At 39.2% G+C, this 16,151-nt stretch overlaps 1 protein-coding gene across 1 annotated transcript in view; it reads left to right on the top strand.

Annotated features, from left to right (window-relative positions):
• The window catches only part of EGFL6 (EGF like domain multiple 6), a 106,559-nt gene that overhangs the window by 78,152 nt on the left and 12,256 nt on the right, over positions 1-16,151 (top strand). Inside the window, exons 8-10 of the mRNA XM_049767458.1 lie at positions 4,800-5,144; positions 6,091-6,168; positions 14,859-14,960. Of these exons, the coding sequence (XP_049623415.1) occupies positions 4,800-5,144; positions 6,091-6,168; positions 14,859-14,960 (525 nt within the window). The remainder of the gene's footprint in view (positions 1-4,799; positions 5,145-6,090; positions 6,169-14,858; positions 14,961-16,151) is intronic.

Below are 16,151 nucleotides of genomic sequence, written 5' to 3'. Positions count from 1 at the left end.
AACTTCCCCATAGTACTACAAGAAAGGAATTTGATTGGTATGCTACAAACCCAGGCAAATACTTGATTTCTGGTACCCCATATGGTCCCCCAAGCATGCCAGTAGTGATCCCTGACCACAGAACTAGGAGTGAGTCCTGAGCACCACTGGATGTGGCCCTAAATTAAACAGACAATAAATAAATAAATAAATAAAGCAAAACTTCCCCCAACTATTTTCTTTCCTGATGAAACAGAGGCAAAAAGAAATTTAGTATAGGCTTGATGATTAGAAAGCATGGATCAAAGAATCAATATCCTTCCCCCAAAGAAAAACTAGATTTCCCAATTGCACATTTCTCATACACAAGTAAACCTTTCCTTCCAGAACAGTTTTCAACCTCAGATCAGAATATATTTCCCTTGCCAGATGGTCTGGGGAAATCAGCACAAGTGTGAATGTTTGTAAAAATCATGTTCCTTCCAGAACATCTTAATGTCACCTCCTTTAAGCAAAGCTAAGCTTTTCAGGTTTCTCAAAACATTTTAAAAGTTTTTAAATGTCTCCCAAAGACATTGTCAATTTCATCTACAAAAGATTGGCCTGTTTTCTTAATGTCCATTTCTTCCCTATCATTTTTGGCTCTTTTGCACTGCTGGTGGGAATGCAGTCTAGTCCAACCTTAAGGGAAAACAATATGAAGATTCCTCCAAAAACTGGAAATTGAACTCCCATACAATCCAGCTATACCACTCTTAGGGATATACCCTAGGAATATAAAAATACAATACAAAAACCCCTTCTTCATACCTATATTTGTTGCAGCTCTATTTACAATAGTCAGACACTGGAAACAGCCAAGATGCCCTTCAACAAATGAATGGCTAAAGAAATGGTGATACATACACACAATGGAATATTATGCAGCCATCAGGAGAGATGAAGTCATGAAAATGTTCCTATACATGAATGTACATGGAATCTATTATGCTGAGTGAAATAAGTCAGAGGGAGAGAGCTAGACGCAGAATAGTCTCAGTCATCTATGGGTTTTAAGAAAAAATAAAAGACATTTGCAATAATTCTCAGAGACAAAGAGAGGAGGGCTGGAATGTCCAGCTCACCATAAAGAGTGATGAGTGTTGTTAGAGAAATAACTACATTGAGAACTATCATAACAATGTGAATGAACGAGGGAAGTAGAAGACTGTCTAGAGTACAGGTGGGGGTCGGGTAGGGAGGAAGGAGATCTGTGACATTGGTGATGGGAATGTTGCTCTGGTGAAGGGTGGTGTTCTTTGCATGACTGTAACCCAACTACAATCATATTTTTAATCAAGCTGTTTAAATGAAGATATATATATATATATATGTATGTGTGTATATATATATATATAAAAGATTGGCCTGTGAATCAGAAAACTCTGAAATTTCTGCTTTTATTTATTTATTTATTTATTTATTTATTTGGTTTTTCGGCCACATCCTGTGAGGCTCAGGGGTTACTCCTGGCTATGAGCTCAGAAATTGCTCCTGGCTTGGGGGACCATATAGGACGCTGAGGATCGAACCGCGGTCTGTCCTAGGCTAGTGCGTGCAAGGCAAATGCTTTAGCACTTGTGCCACTGCTCTGGCCCCTCAAATTTCTGCTTTTATTTCTTAGGTTCCTAAACATGCTGCAGAACCCCCCCCCCCACTGTAACTTTCCCCTACATATCCATATCATGAAGAAAATGATAGAATAGTCAAGAATTTTTTTTTTTTTTGGTTTTTGGGCCACATCCAGCGGTGCTCAGGGGTTACTCCTGGCTGTCTGCTCAGAAATAGCTCCTGGCAGGCATGGGGGACCATATGGGACATCGGGATTCGAACCAACCACCTTTGGTCCTGGATCGGCTGCTTGCAAGGCAAACACCGCTGTGCTATCTCTCCGGGCCCAGAATAGTCAAGAATTTTTAGGGCTAGCACAGAGGCCTTGCACATGGCTCATCCAGGTTTGATCCCTAGCATCCAAATGGTCCCTTGAGCCTTTTAGGAATGATTTCTGAGTGCAGAGTCAGGAGTAACCTTGAGTGTCACTGGGTATGGCAGAAAGAAAAGAAAAGTTAAGATAAGATAAGAAAAGAAAAGAAAAGAAAAGAAAAGAAAAGAAAAGAAAAGAAAAGAAAAGAAAGGAAAGGAAAGAAAAGGGAAAGAAAGAAGGAAGGAAGGAAGGAAGGAAGGAAGGAAGGAAGGAAGGAAGGAAGGAAGGAAGGAAGGAAGGAAGGAAGGAAGGAAGGAAGGAAGGAAGGAAGGAAGGAAGAAGGAAGAAGAAGGAAGAAAGAAAGGAAGAAAGAAAGAAGAAAGAAAGAAGAAAGAAAGAAAGAAAGAAAGAAAGAAAGAAAGAAAGAAAGAAAGAAAGAAAGAAAGAAAGAAAGAAAGAAAGAAAGAAAGAAAGAAAGAAAGAAAGAAAGAAAGAAAGAAAGAAAGAAAGAGAGAGAGAGAGAGAGAAAGAGAGAAAGAGAGAAAGAGAGAAAGAGAGAAAGAAAAAGGTTTTTCTAGAAGTACCTGGTTTTGTCAAATTGGAAACAATAGTACCAAGATAGAGCTTAATCTACTCACTCCTAGATAGATGCCTCCAGAATCTTTATGTATGTTTTCCAAATCTTTTAACACAGTGCTCCTTCTACAATATGGGAGTAAAATTGTTGATACCACAAAGGTTATGTGATGTTTTCATTTTTTAATAGGAGAAATGGGAACTTCAAAAACCTAAACTGAAAGCAGATGTTTAGACTTGACTGGTGTGGGCTGCAACCCTCACCTCATTATTTATTAAAGGTCCCCAGTTTTATGTTACTGATTGCACAAAGGAAATTTCCAGAGATTTGGTGTTTCCTGTTCATTTTTCATACTGGATCCTGGGAAGAGATGCAGTGACCCATGAACCCAATTATGTTTTGTGACTTGCCTCCAGGGGAAGGCCTTCAGGTGATTAGCACATGACAGTCCACACTTGATATGCAGCATTGGGCAAAGGTGCTGAAACAGACTCCCAGGAGGCCAGCACAGTGCTTCCGGATGCATGACTTGTATGAGTAGAGTTTGTTTCAGACCTATATGTAGATGATAAATAACTGGGCTCTTTTATTAAAATGAGAAAGGTAGCTTTTATGTCCTAGCAGCCTTCAATTGATATCCAAGGAACAGCAATGTATTAAAAGCACATATATTTTCACAATATTTACTTTCTCCCTTTGATTATTCAAACTATGGTGGACTTCTTGTTTACTTTTCTACTACTTTGTTACAGTGTAGATCAGTAAAATGATGAAGAAACGGGTGGGGGGGGAGAAGAGATAAAAATGTTACCAAGAAAAATATTTGAATACAACTTCTTTTTTTTAGTATTCTTGTTAGGTACCAAATGGATGTTTACTTTGTTATTCTCATCCTGCCATTCCCCACCCCCACTCCTACCCCCACCCCACTAAAATGAATCTGGGAGCATAACTGAGTAAATTGACTTTCTTGCCTAGTCTTTGATGAACTCATGCTAGCTATTGTTTAACAGAACAATATAATTGATTTTTATAAAACAGTGGTTTTCTTTTCTTTCTTCTTTCTTTCTCTTTCTTTCTTTCTTTCTTTCTTTTTCTTTCTCTTTCTTTCTTTCTTTCTTTCTTTTTCTTTCTCTTTCTTTCTTTCTCTCTCTTTCTCTCTCTTTTTCTTTCTTTCTTTCTTTCTTTCTTTCTCTCTCTCTCTCTTTCTCTCTCTTTCTTTCTTTCTTTCTTTCTTTCTTTCTTTCTTTCTTTCTTTCTTTCTTTCTTTCTTTCTTTCTTTCTTTCTTTCTTTCTTTCTTTCTTTCTTTCTTTCTTTCTTTCTTTCTTTCACATTGTTGGCTATTCCTAAATATCCTGAGTCTATCCCTGGGAAAAGGATGTGCACAGATCTTTGGATTATAGATCTCATGGAATTTTAAATGAGTTTAGAGAAAGTAGCCTTTTCCCTAAATCAATATTGAGTCTATCATGGAACTAGAACAGGGAGAAAGTTATGTGGGTATATCAATTAATATTACATGTGTAGGCTTTATCTACACAACAAACATGTTACATTTTATGACTCTATTTACTCTACTTGTTGGATTTTTTCATCTTTAGCATTCTCCCCTCAAAGGTCATTGATGCCCTGGGGAATAAAAAGGATTGAATTAGAGGAGCATTTTCAAAGACAATTATTCAACTTGGGAAAGGAAATGGGAAATGTATTTAACCCAGTAGATATAGATGCCTCTCTGTAAAGAATAAAATCATTTTGCTTTAGTAGTTAATGGAGGTGAAGAAACTAAAAAGGGAGAGAAAAAAGGAGAGAGAAATAGGTGTGTGGTCCTTTAACTTTTAACCAGAAATCACAAATGATGCACTCTTAATAATGAACATGGGTCAGCCTATGGCTATAGCTATGATCTTGCAATATAAAAATTTGACAAATTTCTTGAGCTACCTGAACTGGACCATCTTTGGAGAATATCAGTGTGAAGGTATCAATATTAGAGGATTCTGGAAAATTAATCACTTTGGGATCTGTAACCTAGCTTGGTAGGAGCAAGTATTTCATTTAAGTAGTCTGAGGCAGAAGTGAGTTTTGTCTTTCCCCTGAAATGTGAAAATACTCAAGTAGCAAATCAGCTCTCCCTAAAAGATCTAATGATAGAGGTGTAGATGGTTAGGATCGCAGGATCATCCACTAATCTCTCCTTAGCACTTTAATAATATGTGTGTATGAGAGAAAGAATAATCAGCTCCTGTAGACTTCTCACCTGTTTTTTATTTATTTAGTTATCCCTGAAAATTCTGTGAAAGAAATCTTCCGAGCACCTGGTACCATCAAAAATGGCATCAAGAAGTTGCTTGCTCACAAAAATAGCATAAAAAAGAAGGTAAAAATTAAAAATGACATCACAGAACCCTCTGGAACTCTCGCCCCAAAAGTGAATTTGCAGCCCTTCAACTCCGAAAAAAATGTTTCCCGGGATGGAAAAACTAATAAAGGAGGAAGAAAAGGGAATGGAGAAAGAAAGAAATTGAGGCTGGAGGAAGAAAATAGAGAGAAAGAGAAGAGAAGAGAGAAAACATTAAAGAACCACGTGGAAAAGGAGCAGATCTTGCGAGGAGACGTATTTTGTGAGAAACATTTTTTTATACATTCTATTCGCAGATGTGAAAAAGAATACTTTCATACCAAAGGGGAAAATGCGTTCCATGAAATGTCATATGATGTAAGACTCCCTATAAGAACTGGAAACACATTTTTTGCAGGTTCCAAATGTGTTGTTCTGGGGAGTAACGGAACATAAAAGCTCCTCTTACCTGAGGGTTTCCAGTGTCATGAGGACCTCTTTCCATTGTCTGCTCAAATCTGCATACAGATTGCCCTACCCAAAATCAGTGTGTTCCTCTGGCTGCAAGATAGATCTGCAGAGTAGATGGCACTTTTTCAACTCTACTCAATGAAAGGGAATTTCTTAGTTGTTTTGGTTATAGTTTTAAAACCAAAAGAAACAGTTGTGGAGGGAGATTTTTTAGTGCAGAGTTGAGATTGACTGCATCAACTGAAAAACTGCCTTTTATACTGGTTGCTCTAAAGAACCCACCATAATCCCCAACCCCTCCAGGATGGTTTCCAGGGTACCTGATCCTAGCCCCACTACTCTGAGACTTTTCATTTGATTTTCTAGGTATTTGTCACTCTCCCCATCTCTTCCCTTGTCTGTTCTAGTCTCCGTGGCTCTTGGATTTAATCAAATGAAAAGTAGGCTTAGGCGCATGTAGGCAAGACATTTATTTCTCTTAATCGAAGGCAAAAAGTTTAAATTTTTCCAAAACTGATGACAAGGGGCATGTTACTGGTGTTGATGCTTAGGATACCCGGGCAGACTCATTCTGTGTCAGACATTCTGAATGAAAAAAGTTGGGACCACTATGAATGTCTTGGGAATGCTACATGACTGCAGTAAGCAAAATTGTCAGTAAGCAAAATGCATGTGAAAATCCTCCTATTCATTTAGACCATTGTAGAATGTAGAGTTTAGGGTTTTCTTTTCCTTAATTGACTGAGTTTCTCTCTCAGCCCCTAAGGTGAAGGAATCAGATGAGTTTGGTCTGACTCTGATGCAAAGAAAATTAACAACCAAATTAGAACGTAAAGGTAAGTAGCACTCTCTCCCACATCCATGCTCTCTCATGTTGTCCTTTGTCATCTCTGTTCATCATAGTTTATTTTTGAATAATGGAGCTTATTCATAAATACCCAAGAGGAAAGGGAAATTATGATCCAGAATTTTAGTTGGACAGTAACAATTCTCTTGGTGAGTGATACCAATGGTTATAACCAGAAAGATTTCTTCTTTCCACCATTTCCACTGATGTTGGATGGGAAGTAAAGGTGGAAGTAGATAGAATGTGTAGCAAGGGTATAAAAGGACTTTTTGCTTCAACTCCCCTATCTGAGAATCCTGATACTGTTGAACTATGATCTTGTCCCAAACACCTGTGTCATTTGCCTATTGACACAAGAAGTTTTTGTAGAGACTGGAAAGAAAGTATAGGACAGTGAGTGAGTGCATTGCATAGGCCAATTCTGGTTCAATTCCCAACACTACAAGGGTTATCCAAGCATCACAATTGCATTCTTAAAAGCCACCTATACATCAATAGTGTGGTCTGAGTAATCCCCAACACACCAAGACCTAAGCAGCCTCACATCTTTGGGCTTGCATGTTTTCAATAAGATGAAAGTCATTGGGTCTCATAAGCACATGGCTTCATGAGAACCCCTGGAAGTCCTTCCTTTAAAATAAGGCTGTATAACAAATAGCCACCCACAGATTCTCAGAGGTCTCTGGTAAGCCATGAGCTGTGGAGAAGATTGTGATGTATTACAGTTTATATTCTCAGATCCCTCCGTGTGGAGGAAGAGGGGGACTTAAATTTAGTGTCAACAGATATCACACACAGTCTTCTTGGATGCAGTACCTCTAGAAGAACAACAATGAAAGATTAAAATAATTTCACTCAACTGATTTTCCAATTTGACCATCTGGACAAAACATGACTCTAGAAGCTTTATAAATTGTCAAGCCCTAAAGATAACTAATCTGCACCACATTTCAGTACTGGAAACTTATTAGAAATCTCTTCTGGGATTCATGATTCCTGCTGGAGACTTCTGAGGAGGATCCCAGTGAACATAATCCCATCAAAGTTCACCTGCCATGTAGGTAGTCCTAGCCCATAAGGTGCTGCCATCTCCTGCCTACTGCCTTTAAAAAGCCTCTGCATTCCTCCATTTTTGGCTTCCTGATCCCTGCAAGAGACTTCTGAGGAAGAACTCAGTGAACTTAATCTCATCAAGGTTTGGCCAACCAGGTAATCAGTCCCAGCCCACAAGATGGTACCAGAATCCTGCCCTTTACTTTAAAAAGTCTCTAAATTCCTCTATTCTTGGCTTCCTGATCCCTGTGAGGCTGCTAAGGAACACCCCAGCAAACTTAATCCCATCAAGGTTCACAGGCCAGGAAACAAACAAGCAGGGAGGAGTGCGGGTGCTCAGCTTCACTATGTGGCCATACTCATCTCCCAGCCCACGAACCCCAACATGACACGCAGTAAAAGCCACGCTTCAAGCATGTCCATGGGGAAACAATGCAGGACAACAGCATGCATAGAGAATGAAGATGGCATTACTGATGACTCATAAAGTACCACCCACATAGGTAACCTCTCGGACAAAGAGTTTAGAGTAGTAATATGGAGGTTGCTCATAGAACTCAAAGAAAGAATAGATAAAGCTGAAGAGAACACAAAGATAGAAATCAGAGAACTCCAAACTAAAATGACAGGACTGAAAAACTCAGTAGATAAAATTAAAAACTCAATGGAAAGCCTTTCCAACAGAGTAACAGCAGCCGAAGATAGAATCAGCGGGCTGGAAGATGAGATGCAGAAAAACTCCATACAGCACAATAGACTGGAAAAGAAAGCATATGATCGGACAATGGAAAAAATACTCAAACGAGGTAAACAGTTGAAAGTAAAAGTCATTGATAAGCTCAACCAAAACAACGAAAGAATCGAGCCCCCAGAGACCCAGGAAGAAAATTCCCGGGAAGAATCAATAGTCAAAGACATTACAAAAAAAAAACCCTCTCAGAGCTAAATATGACATGCAACCAAATCCTGCATGCCCAAAGATACCAGCTAAAAGAGACACGAAGAAATGCACCCCAAGACACATCCTAGTCACAGTGACAAATCCCATAGATAGGGATAGAATACTGAAAGCAGCAAGATCAAAAAAGGGAAATTGCATTCAAAGGGGCACCCTAAGATTTACAGCAGGGGCCAGAGAAGTGGCGCTAGAGGTAAGGTCTTGCAAGTGCTAGCCAAGGAAGGACCGCGGTTCCATCCCCCGGCATCCCAGATGGTCCCCCCAAACCAGGGGCAATTTCTGAGTGCTTAGCCAGGAGTAACCCTTGAGCATCAAATGGGTGTGCCCCGCCCCCCAAAAAAAGATTTACAGCAGACCTGTCACAAGAAACCCTCAAGACCAGAAGGCAGTGGTGGGATACAGTGACAAAACTCAATGAAATAAGTGATTCACCTAGAACAATGGTCGGCAAGCCACAGCTCGTGAGCCACATTGTGGCTCTTTACACTTTGTAATGTGGCTCTTCTGTGTGCCGGGTGGCCGCTCCAGGAGTCAGGACTCGGCTCCTAGCCTCTGTCAGTGTGCAGCCCCGGTGGCCAGCTCCACACAGCTCCAGTTGGGTAATGTGGTAAGGGGGGGCGTGACTTTCTGTGTGGCAGCACGGCGTTGAGGCAGCATCTTCTGTCTGTCTGCTGCCCTCAGAAGAAGACTGCGCCTCCTAAATCAGCAGTGTGTCATCCGGTAGGTGTATCAATGGCTTGGCCGGCCTGCCTTCTGGGTACTCAATTTCTGTCACAGAAAAAGGAAGGGTTGGGGGGAATGGCGGGAATGAATATGAACTATATGCCTCTGGAACTTGAAAATGAGAGATGTGGGCAGAGCCAGGGAGAGACCCCACCAGGGAACCATGCTAATTCCCTGAGTATGAATTCGGCCACCTCTATGTGGTTGGTGGGATCAACGTGCTTTTTTTTTTTTTTTGCTCAAGATTTTGACAGAGAAACCTTGATTCACTTTACAAGCCTGTTTAGACATCGCCAAGAAAATAATTCTGATATTGACATTACCTATTTTAAAACAGCACTTTTAAATACGAGGGAAGCTTTTCTCGAGAGGTTTCAGGATTTCAGAAACAGCAAAGCGACATTGGCCTTTGATTAAAAAAAAACCATCTGGATGCCACTGTAATGGAATTAAATTTTTCTCCCTTTAATATCGACATTGGTAACTTTGAAATGCAATTGCTGGATTTAAAAAACAAAGAACTGTGAAGCTCGAAATTTGAGTGTCTTTGTGCTAATTTAGAAAGATTGGAGAAACACAAATGTGAACTTAGTTCACAGCACAAGTGGTCTGCTTTGAAAGACCCAGAGAAGGAAGATATGTTGATTTTTAACACCTGGAATAGTATTCCTGACTCATATAATCAACTAAAAAAGCTAGTGTTTTCTGTTCTTTCCTTGTTCAAGTCTACATATTTATGCGAACAATCATTTTCAAGCATGAATCTTATCAAGAGTAAGTTGAGAAATCATCTCATTGCTGAGAACCTGGAATCGTGCCTAAAATTAAAAACAACATACAAACCTGACATACTCAAACTATCCAAGGAAATGCAAGGCCAATGTTCACATTAGTGTTTGTGACTTTGCCAGTCGTTGTCAGGATGTAATTTCCGCTACATTGTAAGGCAAATTTTACAGAATTTAATGTCATCGATAAATAGTATCGTTCTAAAGTTTTTGTTTTATTAGTTGTGTTATTTGTATCCTTCCAACCTATGTGGATACTTGCATACAGAATATTATCAATAAAGACTTACTGAGGGGAGGGAGGAAAACAAGAAAAAAAACTTATTGAAACTAAAAACAGTGTACCATCTTATGTATTTTCGGTTTGAAAAATGTGGCTCTCAAAATAAATTTCAATCGTGGTTTTGGCGAGATTTGGCTCAGTTGAAAAAAAAAGGTTGCCCACCACTGACCTAGAATAATGCATCCAGCTAGACTCACTTCAGGTTTGAAGGAAGTATACATAGCTTCATAAATAAACAGCAGTTCAGAACCTTGGCAGACTCAAAACCAGCCTTAACAGAAAAACTGAAAGGTCTAATTTAAGACAAGACAGACCAATACACACAACAAAATTCTACACAAGTATGAAACTGAATTCCATGACAATTATCTCTCTCAACGTCAATGGACTAAATGCACCAGTTAAGAGACACAGACTGGCAAAATAGATCAAAAAGCTGAAATAATGTTCTGTTGCCCACAAGAAACACATCTAAATAGTCAGAACAAATATAGAATCAAAATCAGAGAATGGGGCTGGAAAGATAGCATGGAGGTAGGGTGTTTGCCTTGCATGCAAAAGGATGGTGGTTCGAATCCCGGCATCCCATATGGTCCCCCGAGCCTACTGGGAGTGATTTCTGAGTGTATTGCCAGGAGCAATCTTAAGCACTTCTGGGTGTGACCCAAACATACACATACACACACACACACACACACACACACACACACAAAATCAGAGGATGGAATAAAATCATCCAAGCAAACATCTCCCTTAAAAAGCTGAGTGGCCATATTAATATCAGATGACACAAACTTTAGACTCAGAAAGTTATAAGAGACAAAGATGAAGATGATCATTTTGTTCTAATCAAAGGATAGGTACAGCATGAAGAAATCACTCTCCTAAACATATACCCACCCAATGACACAACACCAAAATATTTAATACAATTGTTAACAAACCTGAAAGAAGACATCAATAGCAACAAAATAATAGTGGGAGACTTCAAAACTGCCCTGTCACCCCTTGATAGGTCAACCAGGCTGAAACCCAACAGGAATATACTAACTCTAAAAAGAGACATGGAAGAAAGTGAACTAGTAGATATATATAGCTCACTACATCCCCAGAGAACTGGATACATATTCTTCTCCAATGCACATGGGTTATTTTCCAGGATAGATCACATGCTGTTCCATGAAACATATCTCCATAAAATCAAGAGGATAGAAATTGTACAGATTACCTTCTCAGATCACAAGGCACTAAAATTAGAAGTGAACTACAAAGGATCACAGAAGAAAAACTTTAACACCTGGAAATTAAACAGCACACTGCTGAACAAACAGTGGGTCAGAGATGAAATCAAAGAGGAAATCAAATATTTCTGGAAACAAATGTCAATGAAGATACAAACTATCAGAATTTATGGGACACAGCAAAAGCAGTACTAAGGAGAAAATTTATAGCTTTGCACGCACACATCAAAAAGGAAGAAGGAGCATACATAGTTTAGTGACACAGCTTGTAAAATTAGAAAATGACCAACAAAAGGAGCCATAAATAGGTAGGGAGAAGGAAATAATAAAGGTTAAAGCAGAAATCCATGAAATGAAAATTAAAAAATTTCAATAGACCAACAAAAGCAAAAGCTGGTTCTTTGAAAAAATAAAAAAAGATTGATATACCACTTGCAAATCTCACAAGTAAACAAAAAAAGGAAACTTAATACACCAGATTAGAAATGAAAAGGATGAGATCACTACAGATACTGTAAATATTCAAAACGTGATCAGTGACTACTTTGAGAAATTCTATGCCACAAAACATAAGAACCTAAAAGAAATGGATAAATGTTTGGACTCCTACAATCTTTCAAGGTTAAACCAGAATGATCTAGCATATCTACATAGACCCATCACTACTGAGGAAATTAAAAGATTAATTAAAAGTCTTCCCCAAAACAAAAGCCCAGGCCCAGAAGGATTCACTAGCGAATTCTTTCAAACCTTTCTAAAGGAACTACTCCCAATCCTTTCCAGGCTCTTTCGTGAAATAGAAAAATCAGGGTCACTCCCAAATACTTTTTATGAAACTAACATCACCCTGATACCAAAATCAGAAAGAAAAAAAAAGTGACAGACAAAATTCCCTGATGAACACAGATGCAAAGATCCTCAACAAAATTCTGGCAAAAAGGATCCAATGCCATGACCAAGTAGGATTCATTCCTGGAATGCAAGGGTGGTTTAACCTACATAAATCAATCAACATAATACACTATATCAACAAAAAGAAAAATAAAAACCATATGGTCATATCAATGATGCAGAGAAAGCATTTGATAAGGCCCAACACACATTCTTGATAAAAAAAAACTCATCAAGATGGGAATGGAAGGAACTTTTCTCAATATAGTCAATGCCATCTATCACAAGCCAATGGCAAATATTCTCAATGGAGGTAAAAATCTAAGCCTTTCCTCTAATATCTGGTACAAGACAAGGCTTCCCTCTCTCACTACTCCTATTCAACATAGTACTGGAAGTTCTTGCCATAGCGATTAGGCAAGAAAAAGATATCAAGGGCATCCAGATAGAAAAGGAAGAAATCAAGCTCCCACTGTTTGCAGATGACATGATACTATATTTAGAAAACCCTAAAGACTCTACCAACAAGCTTCTAGAAACAATAGATTCATACAGCCCAGTGGCAGGCTACAAAATTAGCACACAAAAATCAATGGCCTTTTTATACACCAATAATGAGAGAGAAGAAATGGACATTAAAAAAACTGGTGCCAGCGAGGTGGCACTAGAGGTAAGGTGTCTGCCTTGCAAGCACTAGTTAAGGAAGGACCGCAGTTCAATCCTCCAGCGTCCCATATGGTCCCCCCAAGCCAGGGGCAATTTATGAGTGCTTATCCAGGAGTAACCCCTGAGCATCAAATGGGTGTGGCCAGAGAAACAAAAACAAAAACAAAAATAAAAACAAAAACAAAACAACAACCCCATTCACATTAGTGTTACACAAACTCAAATATCTTGGAGTCAACTAAAGATGTGAAGGACCTATACAAAGAAAACTACAAAACCCTGCTTCAAGAAATTAAAGAGGACACAAGGAACTGGAGATGCATACCCTGCTAATGGATTGGCAGAATTAACAGAATGAAAATGGCGGCAATACTCCCAAAGCATTGTATAGATTTGATGCAATTCCTCTAAGGCATTTTGTTTCTTCACTTCTAAATAAGATGTATGCAGTGTGCATAGAAATTTGTTCATAATTTTTGTTTTTACTATAATCTGGCCCTCCAACAGTCTGAAGGACAGTGAACTGGTCCCCTGTTTAAAAAGTTTGAGGACCCCTGCTCTAAGGATACCATAACATTTTTCAAAGAAGTGAATCAAACACTCCTGAAATTCATTTGGAACAATAGACACGTATGTATAACTAAAGCAATCCTTGGGAAAAGGAGTATGGGAAGTGTCACTTTCCCATACTTTACATTGTGTTACAAAGATATAATCATTAAAACAGCATGGTACTAGAATAAAGACAGACCCTCATCAGTGGAATAGACTTGAGTATTCAGAAAACGTGCCCCAGATATACAATCAACTAATCTTTGATAAAGGGGCAAGAAATGCAAAATGGAGCAAGGAAAGCCTCTTCAACAAGTGGTATTGACACAACTGGTTAGCCACTTGCAAAAAAGCAAACTCAGAATCTCATCTAACACCGTGCACAAAATTCAAATCCAAATGGATTAAAGACTTTGATATCGGGCCTGAAACCATAAGGTATATAGAACAACACGTAGGTAAAACACTATATGACATTGAGACTAAAGGCATCTTCAAGAAGGAAAGAGCACTCTCCAAACAAGTGGAAGCAGAGTTAAACAGATGGGACTATATTAAGCTGAGAAGCTCTGCACTTCAAAGGAAATAGTGCATAGGATACAAAAACCATCCACAGAATGGGAGAAACTGTTCACCCAATACCCATCAGGCAAGGGGCTAATATCTAATATCTAATATCTGGGGTCGGAGAGATAGCATGGAGTTAAGGCATTTGCCTTTCATGCAGGAGGTCATCGGTTCGAATCCCGGCATCCCATCTGGTCCCCCGTGCCTGCCAGGAGCAATTTCTGAGCCTGGAGCCAGGAATAACACCTGAGCACTGCCAGGTGTGACCCAAAAACCACTGAATGAATCTTCTATGTTGGAGACTACATGAAATTAATTATTTCACAAATCATTTAAAAAGGTCTAGCAAGGGGGACGGAGAGATAGCACAGAGGTAGGGTGTTTGCCTTGCATGCAGAAGGACAGTGATTTGAATCCTGGCATCCCATATGGTCCCCCGAGCCTGCCAGGAGCGATTTCTGAGCTTAGAACCAGGTGTAAACTGAGAACTGCTGAGTGTGACCCAAAAACAAAAACAACAAACAAAAAAGAAACAGCAAAAAGGTTTAACAAGGTCTTCACTTATTATTTCTGTTCGGCTTTGATCATCAGATTTTTGCCCTGTTTTTTTTTTACAGATTTGTTGTTGTTGTTGTGAGAGCAACCTGTGACAGTGCTTAGGGAAGGAACTAAGGACCTCCCACATGCAAAGTAGATGCTCTACTAGTGGATCCAAAGCCTTAGTGCACATTATTTCCTTTTGGACAGTAGCATTTGATTGAAGATAACAGCAGTAGATTGAAATTCCCAGATTGAAATTGAAATGGTATTTGGGTTACCACAGTTCTTAAGGTCATTTCAATGTCCAGCTCTGTCCTCCAGACAAATGAAAACTTGACAGTACCTTTCAAAGCGCCGAATGGGAGAGTGTTGTACTAATCCTCTCAGTGTTCTGAAATGCACCTGTTTTCTTCACAGATTTCAATATCTCCATGGACTGTAGTTTTGACCATGGAGTCTGTGACTGGAAACAAGATAAGAAAGATGATTTTGACTGGAATCCTGCTGATCGAGACAATGGTATTTCAATGGCACTCATTTCCTGTCCCACATCATAGCACCAGTATAGAAGGTTCTCCATGAGCAATTATTCCTCTCACAGGTCTGGGTCATCTGTCACATTTGAAAACCTTTGAATATGTTGAAATTGCTGCTGAATGACTAGCACTTCAGCTTACTATTTCCTATTGAACTCCTTTCCTACTTTCCTACCCCACACAGAAGGTCCCAGAAAAAACTTCTGTATTTGCTCTCCTACAGACAGAAAGACACCAGAATTCTGACAAGGTTTAAGAATACTGATGAAAAGGATAGAAATAAGTTATTATCTTACCAACTATGGTGCTCTTTAGTTTTGGTTTTGGTTTTGGAGAGCAAAGAAATGCTGAGAGGAAATATGACCTCTACCTAAATCTAAAAAAAATTTTAGATTCACACCCGGCAGCGCTCAGAGGTTACTCCTGGCTCTATGCTCAGAAATCGCCCCTGGCAGGTTTGGGGAACCATGTGGGATACTGGGATTTGAACCATCGTCCTTTTGCATGCAAGGCAAATACTTTTATCTCCATGCTATCTCTCCGGCCCCAAATCTAAAATTTTATTGCTATAACCTGACAAATCACCAAAATTTTCCAGAATATCTGAATCACCACCTGTTCACACCTATTGTGTTGAACTTTCCCCTCTGGTGCTGGAAGATTTTGTTCTGGCCACTTAAACTTGATTGTCTCGTCCTCAGCTCTGAACTCCCTCCTTAAATACTAGTCATTGGTGGTGTGCTTGGTAGGTCCATTTGGAATATAAATTGAATCTCTGTCTCTGAAGACTGATGGCATCATAGGTAATTGTTATGCCTTTAGGGACTCTAGTTTCTTCTCTGTTAAATTATTTTTTCAGGATGCATAGGCTCAGCCCTCAGTGGAAAGGTCAGTGTTTCCCAAAGTGGATGATACTGTCTTCTAAGAGATACTGGAACAATCCAGAACAGTGGTTGAGCTGTCTTAGGTGCAATTGGGGGAAGGGGGACTTTATGTTCAATCCTTGAGGAAGGTAGATTTCGAGAGTGAAGTTTAAAAAAAAAAAACAGGGCTTAAAGGTAAAAAAAAAAGGCATTTCTATAGATCTAATTCTCCCTGAAATCTTTGCTTTCTGAACTTCATATGCATTCAGAAACCTGGTTATCACTTGAGTGAAATTCCTTTCCAAATGTGG

This window comes from Suncus etruscus, chromosome X, assembly GCF_024139225.1.
Source record: "Suncus etruscus isolate mSunEtr1 chromosome X, mSunEtr1.pri.cur, whole genome shotgun sequence".
In the NCBI taxonomy this organism is placed as follows: Eukaryota; Metazoa; Chordata; class Mammalia; order Eulipotyphla; family Soricidae; genus Suncus; species Suncus etruscus.
Note: the sequence above shows the minus strand (reverse complement) of the source record. Positions and strands in the feature narration are given on the sequence as shown.